The following is a 19655-nucleotide window of genomic DNA, read 5'->3' as shown; positions in this document are numbered from 1 at the left end:
CTGGCGGAGCCGCGGTGCATGCCGGGCTGGAGGCGGACAGCTGTCTTCAGTTTGTGGAGGACCGACGTCAGTGTTTGTGCTGCTCTGGGGGAAGATGGCGGAGGCTGCGGCTGTTCCACCGCATCGGTTTTTCTGTCACCGTTGTAAGGGGGAAGTGAACCCAAAGCTCCCGGTAAGGGATACCTATTTTTTACGTTTTTTATCACCCTAACCTGTATAAAATGTTTGGTTGACAGGTCAGCGTTTTTATTAAACGCCGTTTGTTTCGCTCGTCTGCTACAGCTAAACACCAGCTAGCCTGTTAGCAGTTAGCGTTTGTTGTTGTTAGTCCACTGTTTAAAGTCATGACACTCGTAAATGCAGTCCTGAAAAATAGGATGTAAAATCCAAATTGACACGTTTGATGATATTTGCATGTTTTTGCCGTTTTGGTAAAAGTGGCATAGCTTGACGCCTTGCTTTGACAGCTTGGGGGTTGATGTTTTGCACAAAACAACACTAACAGCTGAGAGAAGAGGGTCACTAGCGCTTACCCTGGGGTTTAACGTTATAGACAACAAAAACTCTGGTTGTCTCTTTAAGACATATTATCATTTTAAATGTTTCCTTCTTGTAAAACGCCCCACTGACAGGACAAACTGGGGGGACTCTAGTTTTTTTTCTTTTTTTTTTAGTTTTTTGCTTAGTTTCAGTTTTGATGCCAAAAGTGAGAGTACACGGTCAGGACCTGCAACTTAAGATATCTCAGCAAAACAGACATCCTGGACTTTATTTAGTGAATCCTCTTTACAACCATTAGCCATTTTATCAGGAAACCAGGCCAATAATACTCAAGTTCAAATTTATACTAAAACACCCTGGTAGTAAGACACAGATTTAATAAGGTTTTATTATGATAATGTTGAAACTGCTTTCAATTCACCTTATTGGTCATTCTGTAAGTTTAGTTGAAGTAAGGATTATCAGTGTATCATAATTTATAATTTCAATACAATGCCATCAAAATCAGACAATATTAACACCTGTTGTTGATTCAACAAAAAATTTTAAATAGAGGTTAACAAATATTGAATAGTTTCTTGTTTTTAATGCTAAAATTGCGGACAAACGCCTGAACAATAACTAGATTGCACACATATGGTACACTGCCCATGTATTTGTGCCATTTAAAATGGGGATCTGAAGATCTGTTGTTCTTTCTTTTAAAGCTTCAGTACTTTTTTTTTATTCAGTCAGTCACAAAAATAGAGATTGAGTAGGTTTCAAATCCATAAAAAGCTATCAAAGTTTAAAAAATGATGACATCCAGGCCAGAGCAAACATATAGGCCAAAGGATGAGCAGTGGGTCGATGGATTTGGTTAGAGATTAACATTGCCATGTTTTATTGATATAATTTTCTTTTTGTCTATCTTATTTTAAGCCATACTAGAGGTTTGCTAAACCCCTCTTAGTTTGGGATGGGGGGTGGGAAGTTGTAACAGACTAAGATGTTATTATTCATTATCTGTTTTGTTATCGTGAAATAAAAAATACAAGTCATAGAAAATGCTGACATCCTCAGTTCCAGCATTCTGCATGTGACTGTTTTCTGTTTAATACAGTCTTTTGTTTAAAAATTAATTTCATTTAGGAGTATTTGTTTCAACAAAAGGATTGTTGTTTTAGACATCAACTTGTACGTAAGAATATTTTATTGGCATGTTACTTGTTTTATTATAACTTTTATCCAACAAATAATTAATCAGTTAAATGACACAAGTAGTGATAGATGTAGTTAGAAAAATAACAAAGATTAGGATGAATTTAAGTGACGTGTCAGTATGATTAAAAATCTTCCCTTACTCTGAGTGGGGCATCTAAGAAATCTTTGTGTATGAGTCCACCCATCATTTTGTCGTTCAGTCAGTCTGCCAAAAAATTAGTTGTCATCTTTTTTTATGTTATGGTTGAGGGTAATTCCAGCTTGCCCTGTCACGCTTTCTAAACTGGCCTGCTTGTCTCAGGCACACTCAATCCTGTGGCATGTCTTCACTGAGCCAACTGTCTGCAACACCCCCGGATTTATCACCCCACACTACTACAGTATGTCCTACAGACCACCTCTCAGTCATGTGTCCATTTTTACAGCAGATATAAAAACCTCTCCTTGACCAAATTACACACTGCTCGCATAAGCTTTTTCTGCTTACTGCAGGGTTTTTTTCTACCAATTTTGTCTGTGACCCTGGTTGTAGATCCCTTATTTCATGACCTACTTTTTCTTTCACATCTGTTATAAAACAAACCTGTCAGACTAATCTCTCATAACCCTCTGTGTGACTTACATGACCCTACTTCAATCCCTTTCTCCTAAGAAACTTTATCTGTGACTGAGGAGGTGGCGTATGATCCAGCTGTACAAACTGGCAGTAGTGTTTTCCTTGGTTGGTTTCTGAAATGCTCAACATGTTAGGTGTGGTTGGCAGACCAGCTTTACCTCCTGGGCTGCATTCATATAACACACAGTGCAGGCCGTCATACAAATCTGACTGATATAATTCTCGTTAAAAGAAACAGGAGGTGTTTTTGTTGTCAAAACAGTTGGCATAAGTTTTTAGTTTTCGCCTCAAAGATTTGGTGACATAGTACAGACCGGGGGTTCCCAGACTTTTAAACCTGCGACTTGCAAAGAACTTGGGTCAGTTAGTGGGGACCCTTGAAGTGGTCAAAGCATACTTTGTTGCTAGCCATGTGCACTAACTAATAGGCCTTTCTTTACAATAGCATAAGAAAAACACAACCAACCAGAGCAGCATAAAATGTTAACAATAACTTAAATAGTATTCTTTATAAGAAAAGCAAGAAGCAGAATACAAGTAATCTCCATGTATAGACTGAAGCACATGGGGGGGGGGGAATAAAGTCTACTGCGTAAAAAATATTATTAGTATTTGAAAATTGCAGAAGGACATATTGCGATTTAATCCAAATTTTGATTAATTGCTCAGTCTTATTTGTAAAACACTGAAGTTCAGTCCTAACTAATTTTAGCCCATGTTGGTACCAATATATATATATATATGCACACTTTTTCTGTTGTAAAGAACACCAAGTGTCTCCTCTGCATCAAGAGGCTGTGTCAGGAGCAGGGAAGTAGACAGTCTGGTAGTAGATTTATGTTTGGAGCTACATTCAAAATGTTCAGGGCTCACATTGTGCCTCATTGAGTTTGTAGCACCTATACTTGATGGTAAAGTTGTATATTTTAGTGATACTTAAGACTGATATATGATATATACTGCCAGTACATACAATTGATATATCAGCTATAAATTTCTGCAAAACGTTTCATGTGTGCCATTACTGATAATGAACATTTCAAGTGAATATCTGCCAATTTCTATATCATTGCAATAATATCCTGCATCTCTAGTATGATGTAGTTTCTTTGAACCATAACTCGAAACGAAACCAGACACTGTAAAAGTTCCCTATGTTAAAGGAAATAATAATACTTTGTTTTTGGTCATCTTTCTAGGAGTACATCTGTCCAAGGTGTGATTCAGGCTTCATAGAAGAAGTTACAGAGGACTCCAGGTAAGAGGCTTACATCATTCTAGGTATATATCTCAAGTCTCCAGACATAAGGCATTAAGGCATATTAATATTAAGTCCAAAACGAAGGCAAGTGCATGTGCTATAAGAGTGTTCTCATTCTTATTTACAGTGTAATTCTGATCATTCATGGAGTATGGGATAGAGGATGAACTTACATGTGGACAGGCGTTAAAATGTTTTCATATCTTATTAGAATGTTTGTTGTAGATGAATGAATGACTGTTTTTCCAGGAGAATCAAACACATGCATATACACTATAACATGATATTTGTTTCATTGTTTTCTGTTTTTGTAGTCTCTTAGAGAGTGGTGCAAACGGGATAGATGACACAGCTACACAGTTTGCAGAGGTGAGATTTTATCTGAGGGATGTGACAATCAGTTTGGTAACGACTGGGACAAAAATGTTACGTTTTGAGTAACTTTTGTCTTCCTCTTTCCCTGCCATCTTCTTTGTCAACATGTTTGTTCACTACTGTGTTTTATTTTGCTTTGCATGTTGGATTCCGTTATGATCCATCCTGCGCTCTTTACTACCCATCATTCTGTCTAAAAATATCTGTTTTTTTCTAAAACCTGTACCTGCCTCCTCCTCTGTCCTATCCCATCATCTTTTTAGCTATGGCATCTCTTGTTACTGGAGCGGCCTTTCACCACAGATGGCGACACACCTGACTCAGAACCTCGTCTCCCTGGAGGCCGCTTGGGGAGTCTGAGTGACCTGGGGGGTTTAGGAGGGGGACCAATTGGGGGGTCAGTTCCAGCAGGGCTAGGGGGACCTATGGTGGGTCTACTAGGAGCTGGGGAACATTGGGGGCCAGGGCGCCCCCCTCGTCTGCACAGCCAGAGGAGATACCGCTCCAGAGGCAGCAGTAGACCAGACCGCTCGCCTGCTGTTGAAGGGTGAGTAGGAGCCGACGAGTTCCTCCTTAGCATCCTCTTGGCTCTCGTCTCCACTTTGCATACTCCCACTTGTTATAATGGCTGCACTATTTTTTGCTTTTACAGTCCTAAGTGTTCTTATTTTTGGCGATGTTATTAACTGATGTGTTTTTCTCTCTGCCTCAGGATTGTTCAACAGTTTCTTGCCGGCCTCTTTGCCAACTCGGGAGTCCCTGGCTCCCCTCCCTTGTCGTGGTAAGAGATGACATAACAATAGTGTCTCAGTGTTGATCCTAGCACCAAAGTGTAGGTGCTTTTTCTTTTCAACTTGGAGTGTTTGTGTCTCTTTCAGGACGGGAATGCTGCACTCTAACCCGGGGGATTACGCGTGGGGACAGGGAGGGTTAGACGCCGTGATAACACAGGTAAATCCAACTTAATGGAACTTAAAATTAACCTAATGTCCCTGTGCACGGTTAGGTTCTCTGCGGCTTACAAATGTGTTTGTTCCTGTGTCTGCCTGCGTAGTTACTAGGTCAGTTGGAGAACACGGGGCCTCCTCCAGCAGAGAAAGAGAAGATCTCTTCCCTCCCAACTGTCAATATCTCTCAGGAACAAGCAGGTCAGTGTGTCTGTGTTGTCTTATTTGTGTTACTCAACCTCACCATGTTTCTCCTGTTTCCCTGGCCAAAATATTCCTCACAGACGTGGCTGGAGCTGTTGGTCTCATCCTGGGTATTCAATTACTGTATAAAGACAAGTCACCAAGTAAATCTTTAAGAGTGGACCCTCTGTTACTTAGTTTTTGTCTGTTTTCATCACAGTATTCTGAGTAACATCTGGCTCTTTTAAGTGGTTATTTAAATCAGGTTACAGAGTTTAACCTGCTCTTCCTGTTTAAGCTGTTAATGCTTTATGCTGTCCAGTGATGAAGCAATGACAAAAGCTGCCAATAACCTTTTCATCATAATGTGAATTCATGCTTATTTGTTTATAAGCCTCTGCAAGACCTGGAAAGGCAGTTTTGTTTACCTGCTGTTGCTGCCTGCCAAGAAAATCCTCTCTAACTGTCTTTTTGGGACAAAATGTCCATTAACCTTCAGAGGATCATCAATTTTTTCCATATTTCACGCTAAGATGAAGTCTTTTCGCTCTTTGGTCTTTTCCCTTCCCTTTTTTCTTCCTCCAAGTTCTCTTGTTAATCATTTCCTCTTTTACTTCCTCTTCTGTGGGTGCTGCTGTCCCGTTGTATCAGATAAAATGTGTAGACGATAGTGCAGCTCAGTTTTTGAAAGGTGGTGATTGCTGACTTATTTGGACAAGTATTTTTCCTTGTAAGGTTGTGTGGTGATATATCCCAGACTATTAAAAAAATGTACAGTTTTCCTTTAATCATCATGAATAAAATCCAGTGTGTAATGTGCACATTTATAATGAAGCCCTCAGGAGTATATGTGATTTTTATTACTGCATTACTGACTGTGTAAGCCTAATTAGTCAAATAAAGAACCTGTCAAAAGAATAGCACTGACTATTTAGACATACATACAGTGATGTGCAGTACTTATAGGTATGTTTGGGCCAAAAACTGAGGCTGAAGTGAGGCCTGTAAAGGCTTGTAAGCTTGCCCGAGTACACTGTAGAGCAGGAAGGAGGATAACCTTACTGAACCTTATTGAGATTAAAAATTTCTATTGCAAGAGTTTCCTGGCCAAGACAGGCAGCAGCACATATTAAAAAGTTACAGACAAATAAGCAACCATACCTACAAACATAATAGCATACTAGATACATTTACATTTGTCAAAAATTAAACCACACCTAGGACGCAGGTGGCCTAGCAGTTTAGGGCGTGCCCCGTGTACGCGGTCGGCCCGAGTTCGAATCCAGCCTGTGGCACGTCTCTCCCCAGCTCTCTCATCCCAGTTTCCGATTCTGTCCACCTCCCTCCTCTATCAATTTAGGCTTAAAAAGCCCAAAAATAAATCTTAAAAAAATGTAACTACAACCATATAAACCCTAACCTTGTAAGCATAAGGATACGGCCATTTCCGTGTTTCTCACTGACGAATCCATCTTGCAAAGCTCCCGTGTAAACTTTTTGGGCCCGGTTTGAAAGTGACAGGACCAATCAGCAACGAGGGACAGTACTTTCAGGCGCAGCGGAGCCATGACGTAAGCAAGCAGCAACAAGAGGCCGGTGCAGATATGGCGGAAGGCATTAGTGTGGATGCTGCTAAAGGGTCAGTTTTTCAGAAATTGACAACATTTCTTAGTTAATGTAAGAACAAAGAACGGCATTAAGTTGTTTTCTTTTCAAAAATGACAAAAGTCGTGTTCTGACATGTCTACATTTGCCAAGGTTTGCAGTTCTGTATGGAGTTTATTCCTCGGTAGCAGCTACGTCATGTGTTTTGTTGCTCTGATTGGCTCGTAAAGATGTGACAGAACGCTCATCCAATCACCCTCCGAGTTTTTTTTCAAAGCCTCTGCCCTTTCACAAATGCTGTCTGTGAGAGGTTTTCCAGATGGATGTGTGACACACATCCATCTGCCGTGCCAGGTCATATAAACCCCGTAGATCAGGCAAATCATCTACAAACAGATGAATCTGCCTCCAAGTCATCCACCATCCTCTTAAAAGTGTCCAGTGAGACTAAATCATTGCGTTTCGGATCCTTCGGTAATTCATTCTAAGCAAAGGGAGCAGCAAATTTAAATACCCTTTTCCCTAGTTCAGTTCTGGTCCTAGGGACTGATGGTAAGAAAATATCCTGAGAGCTCCTCTGACTGATGCAGGTCAGAAGATAAGAAGACCAAGAATAGCCTTGTAGCCTTGTATTTTAGACTCAATTAAAGAAACATTTTGTTAAAGGGTTGAATAAAACACGGGTAAAGGCATGTGCTCTGCTTGCTGGCAAGTGCTTGGCCAGGACTGTGTCTTAAATAATGTGATTATTTAAGCACGTGGTAGTAAATCCATATTCCATGGCAAAATATGGAGATGGTTCAACAGTAGCAGAAGTAGTAGTCCCTTGTGCTATTCTTTTATGGGTGCTAAAATAGGCGGTATAATTTTTGTTAGTAGGTTAGTATACCGGTAGTATTAGTTAAAACTATGCTTGTAATAGTTATCCCCTTAACTTCAGTGAAACTTTGATTCAAGATTCAGAGAACTATTTATCCAAGGCTATTTAGCTTTAACCCATGAAAACCAAACAAATGAACACAGTCAGCAGCAGAATTTAGACTGTTGACATGAAAAGACAGTCTTTTAACAGATGTAGAAAACTATTAACACATGGCTGATGTTATACTCTAAAATCATTAAAAGCTCATTGGTCTGTGTGTTTTGTCCCCTGTAGACTGCTGTATGGAATGTCCAGTGTGCAAAGAGGACTTTGCGGTGGGAGAGCCAGTCAGACAGCTACCCTGTAACCACTTCTTTCATTCAGACTGTATAGTACCATGGCTGGAAATGGTAAGTCTAAACAACGATAGGAGAATTCATTCATGAAATGGAGCCTTAATGGTATGTCATACTGTATATAGAGCTGTCATGATATCAGAATCTAAGGTCAGATCTTTTACTATATAAAACAAATTATACTGATAGCTGTTTGGAAACTATGGCAAAAAAGAAGGCCGTAGGCTCCCAATATTGGGTAACTTCTGATATTTAATCAACAAAAATCTCTTGCTTTTGACAGCATTTTGTTATAAATAAAGCCTTGATACTATTTTTTATATCAACCAGCGGTGTTGTTTTACAACTGAGGTGTTTGTATGGGTGTCAGTCCATCATTAAAGAAATTTTATACCACATGTAACAAATAAGGACCTCAGTCTTTGACTTACTCTATTTTCAAAAAAAAATCCAGGTAAGAAATTAAATCATCACAACATTTATTCAACAAATTGCTTCACAAAAGGCATAAATCTTAATCAAGCTGACGGACTATAAATATTATTCTTAAAGATATGTCGCTCCAAAAACGGGTTAAATCTGTAGTTTTTAGAGAACATTTCTGAAACATCGGTGCGTTATACATTAGACTGGTCAGTGTTTAGTTGAAGATCGTGGACCATGAATGATCAAATAAAATAAACCTGTTCTGTGTTTATTTAAATGAAGGAACATGCTGTCCACTTGAACTATTTGGCCCACAGCTAAATGCAGGAAAACAGTCGGTGGGAAATTTTGTATGCAGCCAACCACCGAGAGAAAATTTGAGATTCAAATCAAAACACAAACCAGAACATCATGTTAAATAGGGATAAACTAAAAACAAAGTATGCTTGCTTAGAAGTTAGCCCAAAGCTAATGCTATCTATATTCTGCTCTGTGGTCACACAGCATGACACGTGTCCAGTGTGTAGGAAGAGTTTGAACGGAGAAGACAACAGCAGCCAGCCCCCCTCAGAGTCCCCCTCCCTCTCCATGGACCCCCGCACACAGGAGAGATGGTCCTTCTGAGACACCCACCTGTGACATCCCTCGCTCCTTCTCGCCCACGTCGATCGCCACACAGAGAAGACAAAACACTTCTCACTTCCCTCTCTTCATCTCCGTTGCAGTCATAATCATCTCGCTCTGATATTTTTTTGTATTTTTAATTTTTTATTTTAATGCCTTTCTCTTCAACCGTGTATACAGAATCCTGTTCAGAAGTCTTAACAGCCACCTGAGGTCCACTGGATCTTTTTTTCTTTTGCCTCATTACAGACCAGCCTAGATTGATAATGATTAAGTCCATATCGTCTCCAATTCCACTTCTTAAGAAACTCCTTTTACCGTCTTTTCTGATATGCACTGCTGAGATACACTATTGTGAGGAAGTGCCAGACTTTATATCATACACAATGCCCTCTTTAATAATGGAAAAAAAAAGCTGAGAGCTGCAACTGAGCCAAGTATGGCCCATAGGAATACAGTCAGGATTACCTAACTCTTTGCATTTACATGTTATGGACCTGACAACAGTGACGATGTAAACCCCTGCTATAAATGTTACATTTGTTCAGGGTTTGATCAGGTTCAAGTTTTGTTAAACTTTATCACAAAGATGCTGACTGGACTCTTGAGTTGCCGCCATCTAATGTCTGCAAACTGAAGCTGCAACATCAAATAAAAGCAAGGAATTGCTCACACTCTGCAGCACCCTAAAAAAAAAAAGAAAATGTCATACCAGTAAGGGAATTAATTAAAAATCTTAAAATGATGGCCCATCAGATTGAAAGCTCCTCCTCCTGGTGTATATATTACAAACAGATGGCATCCCTCTGTCTTTTTATTCCTCCATTTATGACTATCCTTTGTTTCACATTTTTATCACTTTTTCTTTTTGATGTAAATAATTTTAGTCCAACAACTTAAGGTTTGCAAAGGAAAAAAAACATTGAGAATGGAGACACAAATGTGAAATACCTGGTTATCAAACTGTATATTATATATATGAAAAAAAATGTCTATGATGTATTAATAAATTGACAAAAAAAGCTGAAGTGTTTTTGTTATCTGCCCAAACATCCCTGCATCTAAAATGACTGAAACATAAGATTGATGCTGGATAATTTAATGAAATGTTTAAAAGAGCAACAGAAGTCATTAACAGTTATGTACATTTGTATGATCTCTTTCAAGAACACTTAAAGCATCTTTTTTAGCTGCAAATCAAGGCACCAGTTATCCTTCAGGTGAACTGGAACATTTATTACTTCAGGTTCCTGTCTTGATAAAAAATGAGTCCATAAACAACGTAATCAAAATCACATAAATGAGGTTATATTTGGTTTGATGAGGTTAAAAAAGACAAAAATCAATGAAGCTAAAAACAACTGTGGATAAAACACTTGAAACTTTAAGGATGCGTGATAATCTCTGGTGTTGACATTTTCTACCATGTTGAACTACTATCACTGATCAGTGTGCGAGTTCCAGGCGAGTGTGAGCACTGAATGAGCCGGAGCAGTTGAGGGAATGTAACCCACGGCCGGATCCCAGACTTCAAACTCGACTACAGATGATGACCTAGAAAAAGAACACTTCAGTAAAGCATGATTTAAAATCAATATTGATCATAATGACTCATTTTCAATTATTGTACCTGTTGAGTACGATGAGAACAACTGAGCCGTCTGGTCTGATGAAGGCAGAGTACTCCAGGTGGGTTTCCTCACTGGCAGACACCCCTACTCTCTGAGACCCCTCCCACAGGAACTTACTTCAACAAAAGTGATTTCAGAATTAATGTTGGAAAAGTGGATCACTCAATCCTAAAACCACACCTAAAGACTGCCTGCATTTACTGCTGTCAAAAAATTGAGATACTGAAGGCTCTGATGTGGACTTCACGGTGTAAGTATACACAAACTCTTCAAGTGTGGGGAGAGTTAATTCTGAACTCAGTGGCAAGAAAGAATTCGGCCTCCTAGGAAATGTAAACAGATGTTAGTGTTATTGAATAATATTCAATCAAATGTGACAAAAAAACATTAGGAATAAAAGAATGGATGTGAAGGGCAAAATACAAATAAGTTTATTTATAATAAACAATGTGATTCAACTTTATGGTTTTGTGTACTCATGTTTAGAGTAGTGTGTTTTTATTTAAAGTGTGCATAAAGCAAAATCAGAAATTGTTTTTTAAACACACTAAATGTGTTGGAAAGTAGGAGGTTCTTCTATATGTAAACAGGCAGAATTATGGATTGGTCCAGGTTTTTTTTTAAAGCTGGGCAAAACGGGGGACTTGTCGACACACTGTGGTTCATAAGCATAAAGTCTGCATCCCCTCCAGGCGTTTTCACTTCATCTCAAGTTTCCACACGTTTCAGCGTTAGTCAGCAGTTTTGCTCACTAGCTATGTTTTCATTCTGCTGTCATAGTCCCTGAATGCAAAAATGTAAAGAATCTGAGTCACAGTTTTTGAAAAACATGCATTTTTCTCCATAAGTGGGCATGGTTTAGGCCATCTGTCTGATATCCTATTGGAGTGTCCCATTCATCATTTCATCCAATCTAAAGCTCTCACAGACCCACACACATCACTCCTTTCATCCTTTAAGCCTGTGAGGTCTCAATATTTACATCCTCAGATGGATATTGGGATTGAGTAAATGGGTGAACAGAACACATGGGACTCTTATTCTTTTACCTGAAATGGGCCATGCTATAGAAGCTGGGCTGCTTGAAGAAGACGTCTCGCTTTGCATCCACTATAACAGGGCTATCTACAAAGTTTTTCACCCAGCTTGGCCCACCAGTCTGGTCCAACGCCAGATTCCAGTCCGTCCAACCAACCACATAATGATTTAAGTCCTGCCATGAAGAACAAAAAAAAACACCCACAGGTTAGCGTCTAGTCTGTAGCTTTGTTGTTAGGTGTTATTTTCTTTAAATGAATCCTTTGGTCTAGTGCCTGCTGTTTCATTTAAATGTTACAAGGACAACACACCTACGTAAACAAATCCCTCCTGATTCTCAAGATGTCTCGTGTCTAAATGCGCCCATGCAAAATGGATAGAAAAGTCTCTATGCCTTTGAGAGAGAGGGAAGACACAAGAAACTAGACACCAGTCCCAGCTTGCTTTGATGGCCTGCAGGCAGTGTGTGCAGCCGAGTGCGACTTTGAAACCTGCACTGCAGCATGGAGGGAGGTGAATCACCCTACAGAACAGCTCTCAGCCTGTCAAATCTCACATCTGTTACAGTGGATGTGACTGAACAGGTTCAACCCTCATACATACGCAGAGATGATCTCACCTCTATTATGTCGTGTGCGTACTGTTCAGCTCTGTCCCAGCTACCCAGCTTCACCCCTCTGTCAAGCAGTGGGTTCCAGCCCGAGCATGCCTCTGTGCCGAACAGGTAATACTCCGGGTACAGGTGATGTGTGACTCCAAGGCTTATCTCAGCTGGGACAAGACCATCCATGTACCAGTGAACTGCAACACCATGAATGTACTTTCCTGCATGGATATCACTCAACACCTGAAAGGGAGAAGGGAATGCTTTAAAAATTAAAAAATACCACAACTACTGCATGTAGACTGCATGCAAGACAGCACAAATAAAAGTACAGTGGTGAGTCCAAAAACGACCTTCGATGGTGTTTGTGGCTGTGTGATAGGTAGAAATCTTGTGTCTTCAATAAAGATGCCTTTTTTATAATAAACTTTGACTGCAGAGCTAAATAGGTGTATGGGGATCATATTGATGCACTAAATTTGTAATCCTTAAAGACCCTGTAAGGCGAAAATGCATCTGTGTTCAAGTTTGTTGTATGACAGGTCACTGTGTTATGAACCCCTAAATCAAATTTCAGTCAACTAAAACATCTGAGTTTGTGAAATTAAGCTTCAAAATCATGAAAAATGAGGCAGTAAAATCTGCTCCAAGATGGAGATAATTTTTTGGTCATAATCCCCCAAATTTCGGGCACATTTAATGCCTCTGATCTATTAATATGTTGTATGGTGATATTTACCTTAACCCATTTTTGCAGGTGTGCCAAGCTGATTGCAAACAGTTCAATTGTTGGAAAACAGAATAATACTTTTAGTCAGGGAAGACCTGCCAAAATAAGGATGGGCTGCACTGATTTTTTGGGCCCAGATGTTAGAGAACTGGACTACTGTTCCACAACAGTACAGAGTTGATTGACAGTGATTTGGATAAAATCAAAGAGGTACCTGGGGTCTTCCCCCAGAAAATGTGGAACATCCAACACTAATTCCCTGAATTATGGAGAATATTTATGCAACAATTTGTGGAGAATCCCATATTTCCTATGTCCTTTCTTTCCTCAGCTGTCCTGTTTGAATACAGTCAAAATAATCCTAAAAATTATTTTTAAAAAGGTTGTTGATTAAGATGATTAAAATCGTACAAGGTTGGCTAGAAAACAAAACTGATATGGACATGTCTTAGTCAAAGTGCCTTCTAAAATTTAAGACCTCACACTGGTAGAAATCAAACTTTTAAGACTTTTTTATGGCCTTTAATTTCAAATGTGCAATTAAAGGCTAATTAAGACTTTTCAAGGATCTGCAGAATCCCGCATGATGGAGTCGTCGGGTAGGCTTTCTCGCCATTATATGCCTGACTTCAGCCTCAATTTTTGGCCGAAACATGCCTAAAACTCTTCCAATTTGTATTTGTATTTTATTTTGAGGTATAGTTACATCCCCATTCCTTATAATGTGATGCCAGAGTTAAAAACATGTATTTATGCGTACCCTCTTACTGTTTCTGTTAGGGTTTGATTCTCCAGAGTGAAGGATGAAAGATAACACTTATTCGGGGTTTACATCTGATCACTTTATCTCACCTTTTTATCTAAAAGACTGCAGATTTCATTTTGACTGTGCCATAAATCAAATGTGCAACTGTTTATTTTTTATCGTTTTTTTTTGCCCTTCACTGGTTTATTCCTCCGTTCTAGTCCGCAACACTAGCATAGCCTCAGGTAAATCAAAGTTCACTATGACTTTCCCTCTCTTTCTGCGTCCTTGGACTCACCACTTTGGCCCAGTGCGGCAGCAGCAGACGGTTGTCATCCAGTATGAGGATGTGTGTGCGCGGGTGTGACGAAGCGTGCAGAGCGGGGCCCAGGTCCAGAGCCACCCAGTCCCTCTGCTCCTCGGGAGTGAAGCCCAGAGCCTGGAAACTGCAGTAAAGAAACCTCTCAGCGTGCTGTAGAATCATTAACCTCTAATTCTGTGCAGAGTAATGTACCTGTAGTGTGTCATCTCTCCTGCAGTGGGTTCGTTCCCCGTGGTCAGAGCCCAGAAGGTCAGGTTATATTTGGCATATTCATCCAGGAATCTGAGAGGCACAGAAAAAAATAAGTGACTAAAGAGTACATTTCTCTTTTTATCCAGCATTACCAACATATGACATCAAACTGTCACCTGATATAATACTGAGCCCAGGTTTTATACTCCTTTCCTCCAGGTTGGCCCTTCAGTGACCCTTTCCCTATGAGTGCACCATTAGTTTTCATCCAGGCGGGGGCGCTCCAAGCACTCGCCAGCAAAGACAAGGGTTGAGGTGACATGGCCTGAGCACGCTGTAGGAGAGGGATCTGAAAGAGGAGAAATATAAAATATTAGAGGGATGCAGTGATGGACAAGGATGTTCGAGAGGAAGAGGAGTGACAAACCTTCATCTTGATGTCCTCAGGGGCCAGGGTGAAATTATCCAGGCTGTAGTCTTCAGGTGTGTCCGCATAAGTGTACAGACGGGTGGAGAAGTCACAGCTAGCCATGGGCACACGAACCACACTGTAAGCAATGCCTACAGAAACACAGCATCAACTCCTAAGGCTGGCCGACATCTGTATGCTCATATCATTGACTTAGTGTTCGACAGTTTTTATGTAGGAATGGTCGCTTAATCAAGTGCATCAGCACTGAAAAATACTTTTTTCCTTTGGTTTTTGAATGCACATGCTTTCTTTCTGCTATAATCACATAGGAAAAGCTCATCATCATCAGTAAAAAAACACTTGTAATAGCATGAATTAAAACTTGTAATTGTTGCCTAATGATGTATTACTGCTAGCATTCATGTTATGAATTAACTTATCTAATATCCACATGGTAAATATCGCTGCTGTGAGGCCAAAAACATTTTTATTCATTTTTCAAGATTTTATTTTTCATAAATCAGCACTAGTGGTCACCCTATTGTTTTGTAAATGTGTATGGATGGGATTAGCTAATACTGATGGCCAATTCTTCATAACATCCTTTGCCATCAGTGCATGACTGATGTGTGACTTGTGGAGTAAAAGTACTTTGGGTAGTGAGAAGCCTAGAAAAACGCTATATAACCTCAAGTCCATTTACCCTATTCCCATGTTTATAATTCTGTCTAGTCTTCTATTGCACAAAATATTTGACTGCTGTAAATGTTGTGGTTTTTAGCACGTTTTTTAGTAACAGCAATAGTTTAAGGTTTTTGACTTTATTTGGAGAGGACAGGACAATGGATAGCATAAAAAAATCAGGAAGGGAGAGCAGAGGATGACATCCAGGAGAGGAATCACAGGTCAGATTCAACATGGGGTGTGATCAAACAGCTAGGCTATCAGCTTCCCAGGTTTTGAGCGTGTTTTATGCCTTTTGTTGAATGCACCACCTTGTTTTTATGCTTTACCTTCTATTTGAAACAGTTTATTTAAGTTAATTTGCTGGCTTTGCAGGCCAAAACTTTGCCATGCCATGGGTTACAACATGTACCCAAAAAACACATTTTCATACAAGTCATGTACATTGCTATTAAATTTATTAAAACCTTATCTTTTCTTGATACATTTAATTATTTTATCAAGGTTTAATGATCTGTTAATTTCTTTTCAGATCTTAATTGTCAACAGATTTTTGTATTTTCTTTCAAAATTAAAAAAAAAAAATCCTGGATTTCACTACTCATACTTTGAAATTGTATATACTACATTCATAAATGTTTCATATTATTCAATTTATTGTCCTGTGTCTGTGTTGTTATGGTTTTCTGTTTGAATGATATGCATCGCTGGAGTGGTACTGCTTAGTTTGTTGCATTTTTAAGCTATGATAATAAAGGCTTCTGATTTCTGAAATAATTAACATCATTTATTACCCCCCACACACACACACACACATATTTTACAAATTAAGAGGAGGAAGATATCTATTATTAATTTTAACAGCAACTTTCTGATATTTCTATGTCAAATCCTTTTTAACATCCTACATTTTTGTTAGTCACCCTTTCCACTCTCATTTAAAGCACTTTAGGAACTAAATAAGCAGAGTTTAATTGAGTGATTGACTTTACAGGATGCCTAATAGTGACTTACAACAGTTGGCTGTGTAATTCTAAATTAAAGTCTCCAAGTTTCTGAACTCCCTACCATCCCCCTGGCGACCCCCAAGGGGGTCAGAAGGACCTCCAGTTTAAAAAACACTCTTTATTCTATTTTATTCTATTTTATTTTGCCCTGTCTTACTAATGTGTAGCAGAGTGATGATAGACAACGTGGATACTGATGAAGTGAGACAAACAAAGGACTTGCTCTTCTATTAAGCACCTCTTACAGAATGTGCAAAACAAGAAAAAGACAAACCGTGTCAACAGAAAGACTCTTCAGTGTACCTTCAGGTGAGAAGTACTGTCTGAGCAGCTGATCCTGAGTACCAGCAGACAGAGACAGGATGTTAATGGCTGCAGCATCTGTCATAGCTCCACCAAACCCTCTGATCTTCTGATACTTCTGGTAGGGAACGATTGTCAACCTGAGACCTGAGAGCAACACAAAATGACTTAATACAGATGTTCCTCACCTGCTCTCTCACATAGGCTAAGGCTTGGTGATCTGGACATGAAATCATGTCTCAGTATTTTGTAGTTGAATGGCAGTACACTATACATATTGACTTTCTTTCTGTAAAGTATTAAAAATCAAAAATGGAATCCCTGGACAGACACCCAATATTTCTAATTATCAAAAATTGCCGACATGCTCTTACACACTATAAATTGAACAAAAATACAGGAAACATTTATGTATACTGAGGTTGTCAAAGTTTTTTTAAACTCTTAAATACCATGTAGATCAAAACAATATAATGGCCATTATTCTAATGATTGGTAGTTTTAAAAAATACATAGATTTATTGATCTTTAGTCATGTCTTTAACCAAATAGAGAGAGAGGGAGCACTGTCTTAACTCCATAGATATGTGAGCAACATTAAGAAAAGTGGCTAAAACTGCCAAGAATCAAACATATTTGAACAATTTAGAAAGTGTGGAAGAGTTTGCCTACAATTTTAGGTAATTTAAAACAATAAATTCCTAATCTTGGTTGTCTGGGACCCTTCTCAACATTTTTCAGTTTTGACTAATTATATACATAGTCCAGAATGTATCTGAAAAAATAAAACTAAAGTTCCCTATTTAGACTTAACATAAGCATATTGCATTATGTGGTTCTTATTGTAACCATACTTCCTGAATCAACACAAACATAAACTATGTTTATATAACCATTCCCTCTTATCACATTAAAAACACATTAATAAACCCTAACACTGGATCAACTGCCCAGCCCTAGCACAGACATTTCCAGCAGATGTCTCTCTACTCACCTGTCCTCGTGCTGTTCACCTGGATCTGCCCCTGTGCTGCCTCCAGTCTGCTGCCTGCCATGCTGCTCAGGTAGGAGGAGAACTGACCCACAGGAGGCAGAGTGGCCGAGCCAACACTGTCACAGTACGTGGAGTTACACTCACAAACCACAGAGTCATGGCCAAAGTTTCTGGCTATACATTTACTACTTCCTGAAAAGAGAGGAAGTCGGAGAAACAGGAGTTTACACTTCATTGTTTTAATGCGCATGTAAGAAACACGGACAAAACACGAGATAATGCGACCTACATAAGCAGTTGTGTTGTTGTCTTACCTGAAGAGAGACTCACTTCTGCAGTGAGGAAAACACAAACCAGAAGTCCAAATGATGGCAACAACTGCGCCATTTTATCTGGAAACAAAGAAAACCAGCGTCCAAAGGCGATGAAAATCGGGTCAAATATAATGTTAGGATGTAAAACTCACCTTTACAATGACCCACCTGCTCATTTAGCTGACTCACACACATTTTATTGTCATGTCATTTAAAGCGAAATACAGGAGAGTAACACACCTTACTGGATCCGGATGCAAACTCTGTCATGACCCGTATGTTGATTCAAATATTCGCACCGATCGTCACCTAAATTTCATTAAATCTGCCTTGCAGGTCTACTCCCGTTTCGGCGAGAAAATTAGACTTTTGGACAGTCATGTGACTTTTGACCCATCACGTGAACACGCATGCAATACTCCGGCAGACCGCCAGGTGGTGCGCTACAATAAACTGGCAAGACGGAAAGTACCCGAAGACTGAGTTTACACCTATGGTTCCCACTGCAGGTAAAAGTGACCTGAATATTGAGTTATTTCCTCCAGTGTGACTTTGACCTGCTTTGTCATGACAGTAAAAACAGCACAAGGAGCATGGAAATAGAGCTTTAACCTTCTGAGACCTTGCATGTACATACAGTGCTTAACAAATTTATTAGACCACCACCCAAAGTAAGGTTTATGCCACAGCTGTCCTAAATTTACAGCACTGGTAATTACCAAAATCGTTTTTTATGTTTCTGCAATGGTTAATACACCAATATGTAGAAGCTCTTTAACCCAAATGATATTTTTAATGCTAAACTATAATTATTGTTGTTATCCATGAATTTTCAAATGAACTGATTTACAAAAAAATGGAAAAATAGTAAAGCACATTAATGTTTCTTGATTAATATGTCAAATTATAGTTATTTACTTGCATTCCTGAACAGAAAAATGAGTTTTAGTGGTTTAATGTTATGCTTGATCCATTTCTGACTTCTCAAAGAAGCCCAGTGAGCCGGCTCAAATTTGGGTATAAAAAGGTGAATTCAGTTTGAAATTCCTCATTCCTGTTAAAAATGGTAAAACCTGGAGAGCTCACTGAAAATGAAAGAGTCCGCATTAAAGCACTTCATGATGAAGCTGTGGCATAAACCTTACTATGGGTGGTGGGCTAATAAATTTGTTAAGCACTGTATATCGTGCCATCTCTGCCCTTTTATGTTCCTAATCCTTGTTTTTTATGGCTTTTATTTGTTTTATGCTTTTCTGTGTTTCTATTTCATTTTAAGTTTTTTTTAATGTGTTCCTGCCTGCAATTATTTCTTTCCTCTTAATGTTTTACTTCTGCAGTGTTTGTGATCTTTTTTTTTTTATTTTACTGTGCAGCACTTTGGTAAACTTGAATCTTTTTAAAATGGGCTATATAAAAAAAGTGGATTGGATTGGATATAACGATATTATAATTCAGCTTTCCTTCAGCACAGGAATAAATTCTGCTGGACGTTTTTGAGATAATTGTCTGGAATTTCATAGATGTTTGGATCATTTGCTATGAATGTTGCTTTGAATTTATAATTTTTCAGAAAATTTCATGAGATCTTGGGGGGTATGCTTGAATAATTTGGATTATTTTGAGTATTGAGTATTCTTTTTTGGGGGTGGGTGGCTGGATTAGGGTGCTTTGCATATTTTAGGTATTTTCATTGGAAATTCATATGTAGATTTAAATTGGA

General features: G+C 39.0%; 2 protein-coding genes across 3 annotated transcripts; one reads left to right on the top strand and one right to left on the bottom strand.

Annotated features, from left to right (window-relative positions):
* Positions 1–50: 50 nt before the first annotated feature.
* rnf115a (ring finger protein 115a) lies at positions 51–10005 on the top strand. Its single transcript, XM_041793310.1, has 9 exons — positions 51–172; positions 3520–3578; positions 3896–3950; positions 4220–4503; positions 4669–4737; positions 4835–4907; positions 5011–5104; positions 7848–7963; positions 8840–10005. Exons 1-9 carry the CDS (start codon positions 95–97, stop codon positions 8957–8959), a joined length of 948 nt encoding a protein of 315 aa, XP_041649244.1. The 5' UTR covers positions 51–94; the 3' UTR covers positions 8960–10005.
* A 240-nt stretch (positions 10006–10245) lies between these two features.
* On the bottom strand, positions 10246–18313 carry gba (glucosidase, beta, acid). 2 transcript variants are annotated; one of them, XM_041793309.1, is made up of 12 exons: positions 18104–18313; positions 17936–18013; positions 17622–17813; positions 16628–16774; positions 14649–14782; positions 14398–14570; positions 14222–14311; positions 14006–14153; positions 12248–12475; positions 11640–11803; positions 10590–10706; positions 10246–10513 (listed from the first exon to the last, which is right to left on the bottom strand). In XM_041793309.1, exons 2-12 carry the CDS (start codon positions 18006–18008, stop codon positions 10399–10401), a joined length of 1581 nt encoding a protein of 526 aa, XP_041649243.1. In that variant the 5' UTR covers positions 18009–18013; positions 18104–18313; the 3' UTR covers positions 10246–10398. The 2 variants fall into 2 exon arrangements, with proteins under 2 accessions (XP_041649243.1, XP_041649242.1); XM_041793308.1 differs by having other exon boundaries at positions 18176–18313.
* Positions 18314–19655: the final 1342 nt, after the last annotated feature.

The sequence above is a fragment of the Cheilinus undulatus genome, linkage group 8 (genome assembly GCF_018320785.1).
Source record: "Cheilinus undulatus linkage group 8, ASM1832078v1, whole genome shotgun sequence".
NCBI classification, from domain to species: Eukaryota; Metazoa; Chordata; class Actinopteri; order Labriformes; family Labridae; genus Cheilinus; species Cheilinus undulatus.
This window is presented reverse-complemented; position numbering and strand designations above follow the sequence as displayed.

Coding starts and splice junctions, on each gene's coding strand:
- rnf115a (XM_041793310.1), top strand. CDS start 95: ATGGCGGAGGCTGCGGCTGTTCCACCGCATCGGTTTTTCTGTCACCGT. Junction 173..3,519: donor AAGTGAACCCAAAGCTCCCG/GTAAGGGATACC, acceptor TCATCTTTCTAG/GAGTACATCTGTCCAAGGTG. Junction 5,105..7,847: donor TATCTCTCAGGAACAAGCAG/GTCAGTGTGTCT, acceptor TGTCCCCTGTAG/ACTGCTGTATGGAATGTCCA.
- gba (XM_041793309.1), bottom strand. CDS start 18,008: ATGGCGCAGTTGTTGCCATCATTTGGACTTCTGGTTTGTGTTTTCCTC. Junction 11,804..12,247: donor ACGCACACGACATAATAGAG/GTGAGATCATCT, acceptor TCTTCATGGCAG/GACTTAAATCATTATGTGGT. Junction 10,707..11,639: donor TATAGCATGGCCCATTTCAG/GTAAAAGAATAA, acceptor CTTTTGTTGAAG/TAAGTTCCTGTGGGAGGGGT.